The sequence below is a fragment of the Hypanus sabinus genome, chromosome 7 (genome assembly GCF_030144855.1).
Source record: "Hypanus sabinus isolate sHypSab1 chromosome 7, sHypSab1.hap1, whole genome shotgun sequence".
NCBI classification, from domain to species: Eukaryota; Metazoa; Chordata; class Chondrichthyes; order Myliobatiformes; family Dasyatidae; genus Hypanus; species Hypanus sabinus.
Window position 1 is genome coordinate 179,348,577 of NC_082712.1, and position 20,151 is coordinate 179,368,727.

The following is a 20,151-nucleotide window of genomic DNA, read 5'->3' on the forward strand; positions in this document are numbered from 1 at the left end:
TCTCAATGTCATCCAGTGGGATCAGTGTGAGTGGCAGCGCATCATCAGCGTGTGCTGGGGCCCGCAAGCAGATCCAGCAGTCCGATCTGTTGGTGTTGCTGGCAAACTCGTAAGCGACCCTGAGGAAGGTGTTGGCAGCCGTCACGGAGCCGAGCATCGCAGCGACCAGGAGGGATGAGTGGAGTCGCACCATTGTCCTGTAGAGGGAGACGGGGGTGGGGGTAGGTGAAGGAGGAAACTCATTCCTGTCTGGTTAAATGCCGGGTATGTATACAGGACAAATCAGATTTGCCCGGAATGGCAACCCAGAGGGTGTTCCCTGGACCGCATGCTACTATTTCTCCCTTACTGGGGAGGCTCTGCGGCTGTCGGATCCATACTCTGCCCGAGTCCTCGGTCTCGGGGGGGGGGGGGGTTCGGTGGATTCCCAGTCGGGAGTTGGGGACTGTGCCAGGTGGTGGGCCAGTGGGGCTCCCCCTTGGCTAGTGGGCCGTGTGTTTAACCGATCGACGGCCTGCTGAAGGACACTTAGCCACCCCTGCAGCGTGCGAGAGGGTGTCAGATTGCGGATTTTTTCCTTGAGCGGGCCGTTCATTCTTTCAATTAAGCCCGATGCCTGGGGGTGATGGGGTATGTGGAACAGCCACGAGATCCCTGCCTCAGCCGCCCAGGTCTGGGCTTTGGTCCCAGTAAAGTGTGAGCCCTGATCGGATTGTACCTCCCATGGGACCCCATAGAGAGAGGAGAGGTGTTGTAATCCTCTGATGGTGCCGTTCTAGTCGGCCCTGTCACAGGGCACCACCACCAGGACACCTGGGTATGTGTCCACCATCGTGAGGACATACCGCTTCTTATTCTGTCGTGGGAGCGGTCCAATATAGTTGATTTACCATACCTGACCCGCTCCCGTGCTGTGAGGAATATGGCCCGGTGGCCCTATCGGCCAGTCCTGTGGCTTGACTTGCTGGCAGATGGGGCGGTTATCTACAGAGGTTTTACATTGATTGGGTATCAAGGCGACACCGAATTGTTCAGCCCAGCGCCGCGTGCCATCGGCCCCTCAGTGGCCACCTTTGCGGTGTGCCCACGCAGCTAGTGCACTGGGGTCTGTGTCAGGGGTGGAAGTGGTGGCAGATGATAATTAGGTAGCCTGGCCCACAGCAGTGTTAAACGTTGCCTCTTCATTGTCTTTCTGGGTATGGGCATCCACATGGTGGACAGAAATTTTCCTGTGGGTAGCCTGGTCCCAAATGAAACGCCAGTGGTGCTGTCCCCAGAGGGGACGTCCGTGTATTTCCCACCCCATGTCTCGCCACCGGGCCATCCACACTGCAATGCCATTAGCTACTGCCCAGGAGTCAGTATAGATGTGGACTGGTCCGGTAGTGTTTTGGAGGGTGAGGGCTTCTGCCGCCAGCTCAGCAAGTTGACTGGAACCCCCTCCCCCCTCAGTGGTTAAAATTCTCCCCGTGGCGGGATGAAGTGCTGCCGCTTTCCAAAACTGTTTACCCCCTTTCCAGCGACTGGAGCTGTCTGTGAACCAGGCGCGCAGTTTGCTGTCGGTCGAGGAATCGAAGGGTTGACCCCAACATGCTGGGGAGGGTTGTACCTCAGGGATGTCCGGGGCAGGGTCCTGGGACTGGGGGGAAGCCATGACCGGGCTCAGCCCGGTCTGCAATGCACCACTTCCACTTGACAATGGAGGACCTCTGGCACAGCCCTCCTTGTGGGTAGAATCGGGGGACTTGACCCATCGCATTATGGGGAGATGGGGGCGAAGGACGACAGGGTCAGTGCCTGTTTGGTGTTCTGTGGCGAGGAGCGCCAGGTAGCAGGCTAGTAGCTGGCGCTCGAAGGGGCTGTAGCGCACTGCCGCTTCAGATAGGGACTTAGTCCAGAAACCGAGGGGGACTCTACGCCCTGGGGTCTTCTGCCAGAGGCTCCACTCGGCGACTGTCTCGCTTGCTGAGACCTGTAACTCAAAAGGCAGACCCGCTTGGCGGGAAGGAAGTGGCATGGCTTGTTCCACCGCTAGTTTCGCCGTATCCAAGGCAACCTGTTCCGCTGGCCCCCAGGGAAATGTGGATTTTTTCCTGGAGATCCTATAGAGCGGCTGGAGAAGCATGGTCAAGTGGGGAATATGCTACCGCCAAAGCCCAGGAGCCCCACGAATCTCTGTGTGTCAGTTTTATTCGAGGGGACGGCAAAATTTAAAATTTTATTTTTGGCGGCATCGGGTATGCTTCTGTGCCCGAAGTTCCATTGTATTCCAAGAAAAATGACACCCTGGCTGGGGCCCTGTATTTTTTCCATATTAATGACCCAGCCCCGTCCCCTGAGGGATTCGATTAGCATGTGAAGGGCCTTTGACACAATGGTCTCAGAAGGGCCTTGGAGAAGAATATCGTCTATATAACGTGCAATCGAAATCTCCTGCGGGAATTGGATGTTATGTAAATCGTGGGAGACAAGGCCATGGCAGATAGTGGGGCTGTGAATGTAGCCTTGGGGCAGGCGATTAAATGTGTATTGTCTGCTATCCCAAGTAAAGGCAAACTGGTCTTGGCTATCCGAGTGCAGGGGAATCGAGAAAAATGCATTCACTAAATCGACAACAGCGTACCAGGATTTATGGGGACAGCCTGCGATGTCTTCAATAAGGGTGACAATGTCAGGTACAGCGACGGCGAGGCGGGGTGCAGCCTTGTTCAATTGCCTATAATCAACGGTCATCTGCCAGGAGCCGTTCCGCTTATGGACGGGCCAAATGGGGCTATTGAAAGGCGAGGCAGCGGTTCTAATAATTCCCTCCCGTAACAGGGCTTGAATGGAGCCTGCGATTTCTTGGCGCTCCCCCGGCACCCTGTACTGACTGTTACAGATGATCTTGGAGGGAGGGGGAATGACAATTGGCTCCCACTTAGCCGCCCCGACGACAATAGTGGCTCGCGCGATGCTGAAGGTGAACTTGCCCCTGTTTGTTTCAAGTGATTGTCCCTTTAAAACGTTGATCCCGAGGATACATTCCGGGGAGGAGGCAATAAGGACCTGTACACGTCTGGGGGAATGGTTGCCTATGGCTGGGCGAAGGGTGACCTCCCCAATCCCTCTATCTGCATGTCCGTACCCCTCCATAAGGCAGGATTGCCTGGGATAATGGTGTGCTGGGTGCCTGTGTCGACAAGCACCATCCACCTCTGTGTGTTTCCCTTTCCCCAATGTACTGTGACGGGTATATGTGGCCTCAGGTCCACCTCTGTGTGTTTCCCTTTCCCCAATGTACTGTGATGGGTATATGTGGCCTCAGGTCCCCCGGGCGGGAAAGGGTTTGAGAGCAAATGCGCCGGGGGCCCTGGCCATCCCATGGGAAGGGGGAAGAGGGCTGCCACGCCAGGGGTGAGGCACTTTGCTGGTGGAGGTGGGACATTTCCTGCCTGACGAGCTGTCTGAGTTTTGCTTCGAGGGCCTTCGAGACAGTTTCAGGCAGGGGAGGCGCGGAGGGTGGCTCGGTGTGGGTGGTCTTTTTGTAAGTAGTCTTCCCCCTGCAATGCTCCTTCCACAGGGCATATAGGCTGGGGGTGGGGATGCAATCTATCTGGTTACGATCCACCCCTGCACGCAGCAGATCCGTGTACAGCTGCCTGCGTGTGTATCTGAGAGGGATAGTGTCAAGGGCCCTTGTCTCGGTCTTTTGGACCTGCGTAGGTGCCCCCCTCTGCATATATTCTAATCCCTCCAGGAGGGTGATGGCATCCCGTACGGTCCTACCGCTGGCTGGTGCCATGAGGGGCAGGATTACAGACCTCAGATCGGGGCGTGCGGTAGTGACCAAGTATCCCGCTAGGGCACCGGTCACTCGTGTGTTTTCAAGGAAGTTACGGTCACAGGCACCTTGATAGATGCCGTTGACCAGTGCCCATTCCCTGATAACCCGGGTGTCCTCACTGACCGTACCCCATTGCGGGCGCCCGTGTAGATCCCACTCCAGAAGTGTGGGATAGCGAGCTCGTACCGCGGTCACTACCCAATCCCACAGGGTTGTGCCGTCGCGGATTTCTGCTTGTGGCGCCCGCAGCGCATTGTTTATGCTCTGCTGGTCAGAGAGGCTTCCCAGGGCGCTTGCCTCCTGATGGGAGAGGCTGAAGTTGGGCCCCCCCTCGTCGCACAGCTGGAGCAGCCAGGCGGCCAGGTGCTCGCCTGGTCGTTGGCAGTAGCGATCCGCCAACTGGGTCAGCTCCTTGGGGGAGAATTCCCGGGTCTCTGTGGTCTTGGAGTGACTAGGGGAAGGTCCGGGCGTCTCCCCCTCGTTCCCTTCCTCCCTGCGGTGAACCTGGGACCACGTGGTGACGGGTTGGGCATGTTGGAGCTTGGGTGAGAAGGGGGAAGGGTGGTTGTGGGACCTTGGTTCCTCGGGCACCCCCTCGTCGTCACTATCCAGCCAGATGTTCCCATCCCCCAGCCATGCGTCCAGCTTGTCGCCACACTGGACTGAGGCTCGAATCTTTAATGGGTCCGGCTGCCAGTCAGACCTTCGGGCTGCCCCGGCCTGCTGAAGCTTTATGAGGCGACAGGCAAGTTCAGTTCCCCTAACTTCAAGGTCATTGGCTCGGGCCTGGGCAGCCTGTGCTGCTTCCTTCAGCGTGCAACAACACTGACTGAGGTCTTCAATTTCCCTGTCCTTCCGACCACACATGTGCTGCAGGTGATCAGTAATTCTAACCCGGCGTCTCAGCAGGGACGCAAACAACCAGAAGGCACCCCTTGGACTCCCCTTGGCTTTGGGGAACCCTGATTCCTTCAGGAGGGAGACCACATGATGGCCCAGCTTCTCTCCACAGGGCTCTAACTGCTCAGACCAGTCACTGGTTTTCCTGGTCTGCCAGCATGCTGGCCGGACTCTCAAACCCCTCCCTTTCATCAGATCTTATCCTGGGAGCCTGCACTGGCTTTCTTCCCCTTATGGATAATGGAACATTATCCCCTGTGCTTCTGTCCAGCCCAAACCTATGAGACCCTGCTCTGCAGTGCCAGATGTTGTGATGGAAAATAACTGGTTCTTTGAGTCTCAACAGTAGAGGCCTGGACACACACAGTTTTAATAATAAGGAATTTATTCACAAGGGGAAGTCGGGTCAACACAAGCAACTACAATACACAGGGAGCGGTGTGGGGACAGGGTATGATTACACAAACAAAGAACAATGGAAAAGCACTACAACAGCTATCCCCCTTGACCTTGGATAGCTGCGGCTCCCTTACCAGGACAGACAATAGACCTTCCCAAACATAAATCAATGCACTTACCTTCAATGTGGTGGTCTGTAAGAGTGGGCAAGCTAAGGCCAAGTCTCACCTTTTAAAGCATGGGGCTGGGCGAGATAATCCAATTAAGGTGACCAATAATTTAGGTGTGCATTGATTAGTTGGGAGGGACCAAATGTTGATTGGCATGTGGTGTGTCCTCCGAACAGCCAGGTGGCAGTGCATCTGTCACGTGGCCGGTATCTCTGGATACACCTCCCTATTTACTTTTTCTCAGTTCTGAAATCCATAAGACTTCAGATCATCGGACAAGGGAGCAGAATTAGGCCATTTGGCCCATCGAGTCTGCTCTGCCATTCTATCATAGCTGGCTAATTATCCTTCTCAACCCCATTCTCCTGCCTTCTCTCTGTAAGCTTTGATGCCCTGATTAATCAAGAACATATCAACCTCCAGTTTAAATATGTCCAATGACTTTGCTTTCTCAGCTGTCTGGCAATGAATTCCACAGATTCACCACCCTCTGGCTCAAGAAATTCCTTCTCATCTCTGTTCTAAATGGACGTTTCTCTTCTGAGGATATACCTTCTGGTCTGAGTCTCTAAATGAAACATCCTTTTCACATCTACTCCATCTAGTCCTTTAATATTCAATAAATTTCAATAAGATTCCCCTCCCCCCCCCAAATTCTTCAAAGCTGCAGTGGGAAAAGGCCTAGAGCCATCAAACACTCATACATTAACCCTTTCAATCCTGGAAACATTCTTGTGGCACTTCCTCTGGACCCACTTCAGTGCCACATCTTTTAGATAAAGGGATGAAAACTGCTCATAATACTCCAAGTGTGGTCTGACCAATGCCTTATAAAACCTCAGCATCACATCTTTGCTTTTATATTCTAGGCCTCTTGAAATAAATGCTAACATTGTACAGTCGGCCCTCCTTTTTCGTGGATTCCGTACGCGCGGATTCAACCAACTGCGGATCGGGAAAACCCGGAAGTTCTCTCTCCAGCACTCGTTGCTTGAGCATGTACAGACTATTTTTCTTGTCATTATTCCCTAATCAATACAGTATAACAACTATTTACATAGCATATACATTGTATTAGGTATTATAAGTAATCTAGAAATTACTTAAAAGTACAGGCAGTCCTCGGGTTATGAATGAGTTCTGTTCCTGAGTCCGTCTTTAAGTCGGATTTGAAGTCGGAACAGGTACATCTGGTATTATTTAGCATCAGTTAGTCAAACGTTTTTCTTAGTATATAGTACATATTTTACCTTTCTATGCATATAAAACACTTAAGAAACATACGTGTTTCAATAATTAAACCACTGCGTTGCTTAGCAATAATTGTAGCTTTCATCGGGGCAGGGCCTTTCATATTCTCCATTAAAATTGTTCCGATCGTTGACCGATTGTAGCCTAACGCTTTTCCAATGACTGATGGTGTTTCACCTCTTTCCGATCGCTTTATTACTTCCAACTTATTTTCAATCATGATCGTGATTATTTTCGTGAACAGAAACACTGCGGATTCAGAGCTGCACTGCCAGGTCCTAATGTCTACCTCACAGAGACACGTTAAATAAAGTCCAGGGTTCCGCTGGGTCCTAAAGACCACCTCACTGATACATGTCAAATAAGGGACTTGAGCATCCGTGAATTTTGGAATCCGCGGGGGGTCATGGAACCAATCCCCCGTGGATAAGGAGGGCCAACTGTATTTGCCTTCCTTATCTCCAACTCAATCTGGATGTTAACCTTCAGGGAATCCTACATGAGGGCTCACAAGTACATCAGGATATTATATAAGTAGACATTACTGGGATAATTTGCTTCTTATACGAAATTTTATTTCTCTTCTGCTCTTGAGGGTCATCTCCTGGGATTTTCACACAAGTGTCTACGGTTTACAGGGAATAGTGTGAAAATCACAAAGTAACTACAATCAACAGATCACTTGCAATACCAGAGGAAACAACACACTGGACCACTGCTACACCACCATCAAGAATGCCTACCGTGCTATTCGACGTCCTCACTTCAGAAAGTCTGATCATCTGACTATTTCTGCTCCTGAGTATAGGCACCAGTAGTGAGGAGCAAGACGGTTTGGACAAGGGAAGCACAGGAGCGCCTACAGGACTGCTTTGAATCGGTGGACTGGGCTGTATTCAGGGATTCATCTTTGAATCTGGATGAGTATGCTACAGTTGTTACTGACTTCATTAAAACCTGTGTGGATGAGTGTGTGCCTACAAAGACTTACTGTACATTCCCAAATCAAAAGCCGTGGATGAATCAGGAGGTACATCATCTGCTGAAGACTAGATCTGTGGCATTCAAGTCTGGCAACCCAGGCCTGTACCAGAAAACCAGGCATGATTTGCGGAAGGCTATTTCAAGGGTGAAGAGACAATTTCAAATGAGGTTGGAGGTGACATCAGATGCACGACAACTCTGGCAGGGACTGCAAGACATTACTTCCTACAAAGCGAAACCCAATAGCATGAATGGCAGGCAGCGATGCTTCACTACCAGATGAACTCAATGCCTTCTATGTCCGTTTTGAAAGGGAGAACGCAATTACAGCTGTGATGATCCCTGCTGCATCTGATGACCCTGTGACCTCCGTCTCAGAGGCCAGTGTTAGGCTGTCTTTAAAGAGGACGAACCCTTGTAAATGCCTTGTTAGTGGAAGAGGTCAGAGGAGAATGGTCAGATCAATTCAAGCTGGCAGGAAGGTGAATGTAACTCAAATAACCACATCTTCCAACAGGGGCGTGCAGAAGAGCATCTTTAAATGCACAGCATGTTGAACCTTGAAGTGGATGGGCTGCAGCAGCAAAAGACTTTACTGGGTTCCACTCCTGTTCCGAATAATGTGGTCACTGAGGGCATATTAGATGAGATTAGCTTTTTGTCACATGTGCATACAGTGAAATGTATTGTTTGTGTCATTGACCAATGCAATGAGGGTGTGGTGGGGGCAAACCACAAGTGTTGTTATCCTTCCAGCACCAACATTGCATGTCCACAACTTACTAATCCTAGATGGTACATCTTTGGAATTTGGGAGGAAACTGAGGCACCTGGAGGAAATCCACACAGTCACGGGGAGAACATACAACTCCTTACAGACAGCGGTGGGAATTGAAGGCTGATCACTGGTGTTGTCGTAGTGTTTCGCTAATGTGCTGTAAAATCAGGATGGTGTGTCTTTTAAGAGGGAATCCTGTAAGTGTGCCCATTGAATATTATGAGGCTAGATAGCGTGGATGTGGAGAGGATTTTTCCTATAGTGGGGAGTCTAGGACCAGACAGCACAGCCTCAGAATAGAGGGATGTCACTTTAGAAGAGATGAGGAGGAATTTCTTTAGCCAGAGGGTGGTAAGTCTGTGGTTTTCATTACCATAGATGGCTGTGGAGGCCGTCATTTGATATATTTAAAGCAGAGGTTGATAGGTTCTTGATTAGTCAGTGTCAAAGTTTACGGGATGCAGGCAGGAGAATGTTTAGAGGGATAATAGATCAGCCATGATGGAATGGGGGATTAGACCCGATGGGCCGAATGGTCTTATTCTGCTCCTGTGTCTTATGATGTTTACTGCCAGTTTCTTACAGTTGGAGGACAGTTGATAAGCTGATAGTATATACCCTAGTTTTCAAATAAGAGGATGTGCATTTATGGTGAAAAGGGAAGTTATATTTTAAACACACAGGGTGGTGGTGGTGGAAGCAGATTCATTGAGAGGCTGTTATAGACATCTGAATGTACGGGGGGAGGGATCTGGCCCATGTGCAGCCAAAGGGACTTAGTGTAATTCAGCATAAGCTTTGGCACAGACTGAGCCGTATCAGATCGGTTAAGAAAATGTGGAGGGTATGGTCATTTGATAATGCAATGCCTCCAGTGTCTCTTTTACTGCAGGCTTTTGAGTGTGCATGTTTTCGGTGGAACAGATTCATCGCTCCCACACTGAGTTACCCAGCATTTACTGTTATTAACATGACTCAGTAAAAATGCTTAATCACACTAATCTGTTGTTCTTGTTTTGCGCATACATAGCACTGTCCACAGTACCCACCCAGCTAAATCCAATATTACCCTGTTGTTGCTCAGTACGTACATAACACTGCCCACAGTACCCACCCAGCTAAATCCAATATTACCCTGCTGTTGCTCTGTACGTACATAACACTGCCCACAGTACCCACCCAGCTAAATCCAATATTACCCTGTTGTTGCTCTGTACGTACATAACACTGCCCACAGTACCCACCCAGCTAAATCCAATATTACCCTGCTGTTGCTCTGTACGTACATAACACTGTCCACAGTACCCACCCAGCTAAATCCAATATTACCCTGCTGTTGCTCTGTACGTACATAACACTGACATTGTGGGTCGAAGGGCCTATACTATTCTATGTTTTATATATTCATTGTACTCTGTAGCTGCAATATACTGATGGTGGAAAAACTGAATTGTCTGAAAGAATAGATTTAGTGTACTGAAAGATTCAGACAATACGTGAACGAAAAAATGCAGCATACTGGTCTTTGAGCCTTCATAGCTTACTGACAGTGATGTTATCATTTTGTATTTCTGCCCCTGTAGTACGGAAAAGCTGGCTGCAGGACAAGAGAAGTACTTATTGTTTGAAGTTCAGCCAGGATCTGACACCTCAGCCCTTTGGAAAGTCATCGTTCGCATTGTTAGCTCAAAGGTACAAAACACTTCCTAATTGTGCATAAACAAAATTAATCATATTGTAGAAAATTCTTGAGTACATTATATGATGTGCAGCAGGACTCTAGTCACTCAGAACGTGCATTCCTGAAAAGTTGTGTAAATTGAAACGAAAATCAGTAACTAACTACAATTGCTGAAAACCTAAAATATCTCTGAAACTGCTGATGTCATCACCAATAATAAAATAACTAAGATAACTGGGCCCAGAACACACGTACTCGTGACTCAAACATGTTTATTTTACTTGTGCACAAGGAGAACAACATAGCCCCTGTCACCCACACTCTGACAGTCATGTTGAAGGATGTTCCTGAAGTTCTGTGTTGTTGCCCGCTCTTTCTTGGGGGAGGGGATATAGGGTTCGGTACTGCATGCTTACTTTGATAATAAATGAACCTTGGAAGCCAGGACAGAACACTGCTATTTTTATACAGCTTATCAGTTGCAGATTGTGGCCATTGTGTAAATTCACGTTAAAGCTGTTAAAAGTCCTCAAAGCTTGAAACTGACAACCAATGATATTTTGAAGTTAGTGAAGTAATTGTCCCTTAGTTGTTAGGTGTGTTTCACATCCTTCCATTATTTCTATCTTGTCTGTCTCCAGCACCCTGTACTGTGTTTTAGGAAAACCTTATGGAAAAGTCTCACTACAAGGGCCTCACATGTTTGGCTTGAGTACATACTGCCACAGTCACCCCAGTGTATCTTGTCTGTAGTATACACAGTTTTCTTCTGGTCTCACTTGACAACAGCCCAAGGATGTCCTTGTCTGGACTTTGTCTTTAACCCTCGCCTTACCACAACTTCCACACAGCAGGTCACACTTGACATATCTTTTAGTCCCTGAAATCGAAGAAGGAATGAACAAGCTTCAAGTAAATCTCCCTCCCACTGGGCAGGCAACATCGAGAGGGGAAGCAGTGTTGTGTCTATGTTCCTTGCATCTATCTTCCTGTGCTAAACCTTGAAATAATGTGCTCATGAATCCACTTCCTTTCTGTATAGGGTAGTCATTCAGCACCATTAGCTGCAAATTCAAATGCAAAGTTCTAATTTATTCTCAAGATTCTTGATAAATTTATTCCCAAGTGAATAACAGCTTCTTCACCCAGCACACATGTACGCCCTGTTTAAATGCCCTGCCAGTCCCCAACTCACAGGCACACTGGTCACTTTTCATCTCATATTGCTGCTGTTTCACTTATTTCTGTGACTTTTTGTTTTCTTATGATAGTCTCAGTAACATTATAGTGCTTTTCATAAACTTGCACCTTGCATGTTATGTCCACTGTCAAGTCTCCAGGCCATGTCACTCAGGGACTTGTGCTGATATGATTGTGCTAGATTGTAACTACATGTGACTATCGTAGGGTGTAACTGAGCTTCTGGCACATTGACCAAAGTGTTGAATACAACAGTTGGGATGTTTTGTTGAAATTGTATGTGATGTTGGTGAGGCCTAATTTGAAGCGTTGTGTGCAGCTTTGGTCACCCACCTACAGGAAAGATGTAAATAAGGTTAAGAGTTTAGAGAAATTTTACAAGGATTTTGCTGAGACTTGAGGATCTGAGTTATAGGGAAAGGTTGAATAGGTTTGGACTGTATTTCTAGAATGTAGGAGATTGAGGGGAGATTTGATAGAGGTTTACAAAATTATGAGGAGCATAGATAGGGTTAATGCAAGCAGGCATTTTCCAGTGAGGATGGGTGATTTTGGAATGAGAGGTTAAGGTTGAAGGATGAAATGTTTAAGGAGAACCTGAGGAGACACTTCTCTACTCAGTGTGGAACGAGCTGTCAGTGGTAGTGGTGAATTTCAACTTTTATGAGAAATTTGGATAAATACAAGGATGGGATGGGTTACCGAGGGCTATAGTCCAGGTTCAGATTGATGGGAATAGGTAGATTAATACTTTGGCACAGACTAGATGGGCCAAAGTAGAAAGTGTGAGCAGCTTCAAGTTCCTGGGTGTCAATATCTCTGAGGATCTAATCTGGACCCAACATATTGATGCAGCTAACAAAGAATGACTGGCTGTATTAACTCTTCGGTATTCACTAAGGAGAAGGATATTGAATTGTGTAAGGTGTGGGAAACAAGTAAGGAAGTTAAGAAACCTATGACAATTAAAGAGGTGGAAGTACTGGCGCTTTTAAGAAATTTAAAAGTGGATAAATCTCCGGGTCCTGACAGGATATTCCCCAAGACCTTGAGGGAAGTTTGTGTAGAGATAGCAGGAGCTCTGACGGAGATCTTTAAGATGTTATTAGAAACGGGGATTGTGCCGGAGGATTGGCATATTGCTCATGTGGTTCCATTGTTTAAAAAGGGTTCTAGAAGTAAGCCTAGCAATTATAGACCTGTCAGTTTGACATCAGTGGTGGGTAAATTAATGGAAAGTATTCTTAGAGATAGTATTAATAATTATCTGGATAGACAGGATCTGATTAGGAGTAGCCAGCATGGATTTGTGCGTGGAAGGTCATGTTTGACAAACCTTATTGAATTTTTTGAAGAAGTTACGAGGAATGTTGACGAGGGTAAGGCAGTGGATGTAGTCTATATGGACTTCAGCAAAGCCTTTGACAAAGTTCCACATGGAAGGTTAGTTAAGAAGGTTCAGTCGTTAGGTATTAATGCTGGAGTAATAAAATGGATTCAACAGTGGCTAGATGGGAGATGCCAGAGAGTAGTGATGGATAATTGTTTATCGGGATGTAGGCCGGTGACTAGCGGGGTGCCTCAGGGATCTGTTTTGGGCCCAATGTTGTTTGTAATATACATAAATGATCTGGATGATGGGGTGGTAAATTGGATTAGTAAGTAGGCCGATGATACTAAGGTAGGAGGTGTTGTGGATAATGAGGTGGGTTTTCAAAGCTTGCAGGGAGATTTATGTCGGTTAGAAGAATGGGCTGAACGTTGGCAGATGGAGTTTGATGCTGAGAAGTGTGAGGTTCTACATTTTGGCAGGAATAATCCAAATAGAACATACAGGGTAAATGGTAGGGCATTGAGGAATGCAGTGGAACAGAGAGATCTAGGAATAATGGTGCATAGTTCCCTGAGGGTGGAGTCTCATGTAGATAGGGTGGTGAAGAAGGCTTTTGGAACGCTGGCCTTTATAAATCAAAGCATTGAGTACAGAAGTTGGGATGTAATGTTAAAATTGTACAAGGCATTGGTAAGGCCAAATTTGGAATATTGTGTGGAGTTCTGGTCACCGAATTATAGGAAAGATATCAATAAATTAGAGAGAGTGCAGAGACGATTTACTAGGATGTTACCTGGATTTCAGCACCTAAGTTACAGAGAAAGGTTGAGCAAGTTAGGTCTCTATTCATTGGAGCGTAGAAGGTTGAGGGGGGATTTGATCGAGGTATTTAAAATTTTGAGAGGGATAGATAGAGTTGACGTGAATAGGCTGTTTCCATTGAGAGTAGGGGAGATTCAAACGAGAGGACATGATTTGAGAGTTAGGGGGCAGAAGTTTAAGGGAAACACGAGGGGGTATTTCTTTACTTAGAGAGTGATAGCTGTGTGGAATGAGCTTCCTGTAGAAGTAGTAGAGGCCAGTTCAGTTGTGTCATTTAAGGTAAAATTGGATAGGAATATGGACAGGAAAGGAGTGGAGGGTTATGGGCTGAGTGCAGGTAGGTGGGACTAGGTGAGATTAAGAGTTCGGCACGGACTAGGAGGGCCGAGATGGCCTGTTTCCGTGCTGTGATTGTTATATATATGTTATATGTATTTCATTAGGATTTTGAGGAGACTTGGTATGTCACCAAAGACATCTACAGATGTAACATGGAGAGCATTTTAACTGTCTGGTTTTGGTGGGGGGGGGGGAGCAGGGCTACTGCACAGGATAGAAATAAGCTACAGAGAGTTGTAAACTTAGTCAGCTCCATCATTGGCACTACCCTCCGTATCCAGGACATCATCAAGCAACGATATTGCAAAAAGGCAACATCCATCATTGAGGACCCCCATCATCCAGATCATGCCTTGTTCTTGCTACCAAGGAAGTACAGAAGTCTGAAGGGACACACTCAATCTTTCAGGGATAGCTTCTTCCCCTCTGCCATCTGATTTCTGAATGGACTTTGAACTCATGAACACTACCTCATTACTTTCTTATTTGTACTTTTGCACTACCTAGAAACATAGAAAACCTACAGCACAATACAGGTCCTTCGGCCCACACGGTTGTGCCGAACATGTCCCTACTTTAGAAATCACTAGGCTTACCTATAGCACTCTATTTTTCTAAGCTCTATGTACCTATCCAAAAGTCTCTTAAAAGACCCTATCGTATCCTCCACCTCCACCGTTGCCGGCAGCCCATTCCATGCACTCACCACTCTCTTGCATAAAAAAACTTACCCTGATATCACCTCTGTATCTACTCCCCAGCACCTTAAACCTGTGTCCTCTTGTGGCAACCATTTCAGCCTTGGGAAAAAGCCTCTGACTATCCACATGATCATTGCCTCTCATCATCTTATACACGTCTATCAGATCACCCCTCCAACTCTGTTGCTCCAAGGAGAAAAGGCCGAGTTCACTCAAACTATTCTCATAAGGCATGCTCCCCAATCCAGGCAACATCCTTGTAAATCTCCTCTGCACCCTTTCTATAGTTTCCACATCCTTTCTGTGTTGAGGCGACCAGAAATGAGCATAGTTCTCCAAGTGGGTTCTGACCAGGGTCCTATATAGCTGCAACATTACCTCTCGACTCCTAAATTCAATTCCACATTTGATGAAGGCCAATACACCGTACGCCTTCTTAACCACAGAGTCAACCTGCGCAGCTGTTTTGAGCGTCCTACGGACTCAGACCCCAAGATCCCTCTGATCCTCCACACTGCCAAGAGTCTTACCATTAATACTATAATCTGCCATCATATTTGACCTACCAAAATGAACCACTTCACATTCATCTGGGTTGAATTCTATCTGCCACTTCTTAGCCCAGTTTTGTATCCTATCAATGTCCCGCTGTATCCTCTGACAGCCCTCCACACTTCCACACCACCTCCAACCTTTGTGACATCAGCAAACTTGCTAACCCATCCCTCCACTTCCTCATCCAGGTAATTTATAAAAAATCATGAAGGGTAAGAGTCCCAGAACAGATCCCTGAGGCACACCACTGGTGACCGATCTCCATACAGAATATGACCCGTCTACAGCCACTCTTTGCCTTCTGTGGGCAAGCCAGTTCTGGATCCACAAAGCAATGTCCCCTTGGATCCCATGCCTCCTTACTTTCTCAATAAGCCTTGCATGGGGTACCTTGTCAAATGCCTTGCTGAAATCCATATACACTACATCTACTGCTCTTGCTTCATCAATGTGTTTAGTCTCATCCTCAAGAAATTCAATCAGACTCGTAAGGCACAACCTGCCCTTGACAAAGCCATGCTGACTATTCCTAATCATATTATACCTCTCCAAATGTTCATAAGTCCTGCCTCTCAGGATCTTCTCCATCAACTTACCAATCACTTGTCTATAATTTTCTGGGGTATCTCTACTCCCTTTCTTGAATAAAGGAACAACATCCGCAATCCTCTGGAAACTCTCCCGTCCCCATTGATGATTCAAAGATCACCACCAGAGGCTCAGCAGTCTCCTCCCTCGCCTCCCACAGTAGCCTGGGATACATCTCATCTGGTCCTGGCAACTTATCCAACTTGATGCTTTCCAAAAGCTCCAGCCCATCCTCTTTCTTAATATCTACTTGCTCAAGCTTTTCAGTCTGCTTCAAGTCATCACTACAATCACCAAGATCCTTTTCCATAGCGAATACTGAATGGTAATTCATAATGGCCTATAAAAAACACCTGGTGAAATTATTGACCTCTTTCTGTTCCTAACCTCCACCCACAGAGACTCTGTAGACAATCCCTCCATGCCGTCCACCTTTTCTGCAGCTGTGACACTATCTGCCTCCCTCCCTGTCCTTTCTGAAACATCAACCTGGCACTTGAAGCAACCATTCCTGTCCTTGAGCCATCCAAGTCTCTGTAATAGCCACCACATCATACCTTCAAGTACTGATCTACGCTGTAAGCTCATCTGATTTGTTCAGAGCACTCCTTGCCTTAAAATAGACACATCTCAAACCTTCGGTCTGAGTGCGACCCTTCTCTACCCTCCCTCTCGCACTGTCTACAGGCTTTCTTTATTTGTGAGCCAACTGCAAACCTCCCCACCAGGATATTGGTCCCCTGGGATTTAAGTGCAACCCGTCCTTTTTCTACAGGTCACACCTGCCCCAAAAGAGGTCCCAATGATCCAGAAATCTGAATCCCTGCCCTCTGCTCCAATCCCTCAGCCACACATTTATCATCCACCTCATTCTATTCCTATACTCACTGTCACGTGGCACAGGCAGTAAACCCGAGATCACTACCTTTGCGATCCTGCTTCTCAACTTCCTACTTATTTAATTGAACTATTTAATGTGTTAACTATTTACTGTAATTCACGTTTTTTCTCTTATTATGTATTGTATTGCATAGTACTGCTGTCACAAAGACAACAAATCTCCTGATATATATACTGGTGATATTAATCTGATTCTGATTTATTCAAGTTGAAGTTTAATTGGCATTCAATCATGCAATTGAATACATCAAAGTGAAAGTGTTCCTCTGGGGCCAAGGTGTAAAACTCAGTACCAACACTCTCACATGGCACAGCACATGTAATTATGATAGCAGAAAAACATACAGTTACAAAAGAAGATAATACAGGCCAACCACTGAATGGCGTGGCCTTTAGCACAGCCACAATCGAAAGCAATCTGGCTTGCCTGAACACTGGAGGGAGGGTCAGTCCCCAAACCAACACGGAATCAAACAGCACACAGTCATCTCGGGTGTCTCTTCCCCAGAGGCTGCAACGGGCATCAATGAGACAGCCCGTCTCATGCCACAACCAAGGCCACGCAGTTTGCCCACTGTTGGTCTTGACAATAAACCGATGAATTAGACTCTCGGTATTCTACATTATCAATGTCCAGCAGGGTCTTGCGATCACAACGAAACCATCCAGGACGACCACCCCCATCTGTTAGATTGTGCACTGCCGCTAGTGGTGCCTTCTTCCTTGAGTGGCTAAAGCCAGTTGTAACACAGTGAGAAACAAGTCCATCCCCCCTGCTATCCAGTGGGATAGACCTGCTGTATTTGATAACAACAGTGTCTTGCAATCATGTAAAGGACAAATTCACATGTTGTTTAGACCTAGAGATGTCTCTGCACTCTTTCGCACGTTGCCATCTTACCAATCTCCCTATCCACCTCATGATGACCCTACTCTCACTTGCACGTTCTCATAAGTGTAACACGAAATACTGCACCATTTTCCTTTCACTATCTTGATGTAATTAATTAGTATGGTGTGGCCTGTCTGAATGGCACACAAATAAAAGCTGTACCCTGTATCCCAGTACCTGTGACGATGACAATAATGAAACAATTACTGATCAAATTTCTTCTCTTTATATCTTACAACAAAGAACGTCTTTTAAATTTGGTGTTTTTGGAGAAGATAAAGGTAGGAGCTAGGCTACCAGCATTTTCACACACTTACTGTGCTGCCCTTGCCGTTTCTAAGAGCTGTTTTAAAGAAAAGATTTAACAATTAGATTTATTAGTCATATGTACATCAAAGCATACAGAGAAATGTGTTGTTTGCATCACAGACTAAGGATGTGTTGGGGGCAGCCCACGAGTGTTACCTTACTTCCAGTGCTAACATAGAATGCCCACCACGTACTCGTACATCTTTGGAGCATGAGAACACTGCAACACCAGAGGAAACCTGCGTTGTCATGACGAGAATGTACAGTTCCTTACAGTGGTGGAATTCAATCTGAGTTGCTGGTACTTCAGAACTTTGTGTTAACCTCTATGTTACTAGGCCACCAAATTAAAGTCGTAACCAGTGAAATTCTCAGAATCTGGCTTAATATCACTCACATTGTTGTTTTTGTGACAACAATACATTGCAATATGTAATTTTTTAAAAACCTATAAATTACAGTAAGAAATATATATAATAAATTAAGTTAAGTAGTGCAAAAAGAGTGCAAAAAATAGTGAGGTGGTATACATAGGTTCATGGGTTCCTGAAACATTGAGTGTGTTTTCGGGCTCCTGTATCTTTTCCCTGATGGTAGCAGCGAGAAAAGGGCATGTCCTGGGTGATGGTCCTTAATGACAGATGCCATCTTTTTAAGGTGTTCTAAATGAGGTGGAAGCTAATGCTCACGATGGAGCTGTCCAAGTTTACAAGCTGTAGTTTTTTTCTGATCCTGTGCAATGGCGCTCCATACCAGACAGTGATTCAACCAGTTAGAATGCTATCCTTTTTGAAAATCTTCCATAAAATCTAAATCTCTAAGCAAGATGTTTCTCGTGTTGAGTGCCTGTGTTGAATTCTGACTTCATAAATGCAAATTCTTGTCTATTGTGTGCTATTTGCAAACAGCTAACTTTAATCATATGCAAACATTTTTGACAGATTAACAAAACTACAGGAATTATTGAAGCGTCTAGAATTCTAAATCTCTATCAGTTCACTCAGCTGTATCGGGAGATCAGCATGCAGGCAGGCAGTGTGTTTGGCCAAAGCAGCATCTCTGAAGATATGGCCACAGATGGATCATCGTGCCAGGCTAGTATCTGGCTTGGCAGGTGAGTGAACTTGAAACCACTTCGTATTTCAAGGAAGCAGTGTTCATTTCATGGCTAATTGGTTTGTGCTTCACTGTAGAACACTTGTTTATTTATTATCATATTTTATGATTATTTTTTTTCTCTCTGCTAGATTATGTATTCCATTGAACTACTGCTGCTAAGTTAACAAATTTCACATCACATGCGAGTAATAATAAATCAGATTCTTACCTCCTAAAGGGGTTGTGCGGTGGATTCCGGTTAATTGGGACACATTGGGACAGTACACTTTGGCCCAATTGGGTGGCTGTCTCAATTAGCTGAAGCTTCATGGAAATAGTTAAGAAGGTATAAAAAAAGACAAACTGAGTAATAAATTATGTATTTGAATGAAATACAGACAAATTAGAACACTACCAATGCCACTACAGTACTATAGAACTACTACTTTCTAACACTTCTCGACCGAGCAGTTCATCTGCGTCGCATTCTTTTGACTGTCAATGAACAAAATCAGCGCAGACACCAAGTGCAGATAATGGACTGCCTTCATACAATGCTATCGACGAGTGCATCCTTCAAATGCTTCATTTACATTGTAACATTCAGAATGATTATCGACACTTTCAAATTCTTCATAGTCCCTAACTTGTTGAAGTAATGAAATTGTTTCAATTTTACTCCTAGCCAAGGCTACTTTTCCAAGGCTGAATGTTTGGAACTGCAGTGAGCAAAACAATTCTGAATTGTCTTACTGCTTATTTCTTGCCAACCATAGGTGACAAAATCACTGCTTTTTGAACACAAACACATGCAAGTAATGCTACTTTAAAAACTACTTGCTTGAAGCATGGTGTTGTGTCTTAACAGCCACACAAGCATGTGCAGCTAGTTAGAACCTGTTTGACAGCAGTCTCCTGCCCAAATAAATGGCATTGTGTCCCAAATAAACGACGAATGCCAGCTATTTTCTTGATGAGTTTTTTTTGTTCTTTCAGAGTTGTCCCAAATAAGCAGCTGTCCAATGGCCCAATTAATTGGAATCTACTCTTATTTCTTTATTTGACCCACTTCATTAGTAGAGATATATTAACAGACCTCAACTTCATCAGAAAAGATTCACTAGGAAATTGCCTAGATTAGAAGGATGTTGTTATCAGGAGAGATTGGGTAGGCTGTGCTTATTTGCACTGGAATGCAGGAGACTGAGGGGTGACCTAGAGCACAGATTCAGATTTCTTTATCACATGTACGTCAAAGCATACAGTGAAATGCGTTGTTTGCGTTAGCAACCAAAACACACCTAATGATGTGCTGGAGGCAGCCTGCAAATGTCACCACACATTCCAGCACCAACATATCACGCTCAGATAGAATAGAAAGAAGGAAGGTTTTGGTCAGCTACCGACAGGAAAGATGTGAATAAA

The 20,151-nt window shown here is 46.0% G+C and overlaps 1 protein-coding gene across 3 annotated transcripts in view; it reads left to right on the plus strand.

Moving 5' to 3' along the window:
- rnf141 (ring finger protein 141) overlaps window positions 1–20,151 on the plus strand; it is a 57,976-nt gene that overhangs the window by 15,602 nt on the left and 22,223 nt on the right. For 2 of the 3 annotated variants that reach the window (XM_059976238.1, XM_059976239.1), the window contains 2 exons: window positions 9,892–10,000; window positions 18,570–18,742. In XM_059976238.1, the coding sequence (XP_059832221.1) occupies window positions 9,892–10,000; window positions 18,570–18,742 (282 nt within the window). Of the gene's footprint in view, window positions 1–6,164; window positions 6,295–9,891; window positions 10,001–18,569; window positions 18,743–20,151 lie in introns of all 3 variants that reach the window. The other variant, XM_059976241.1, reaches the window with a different exon arrangement.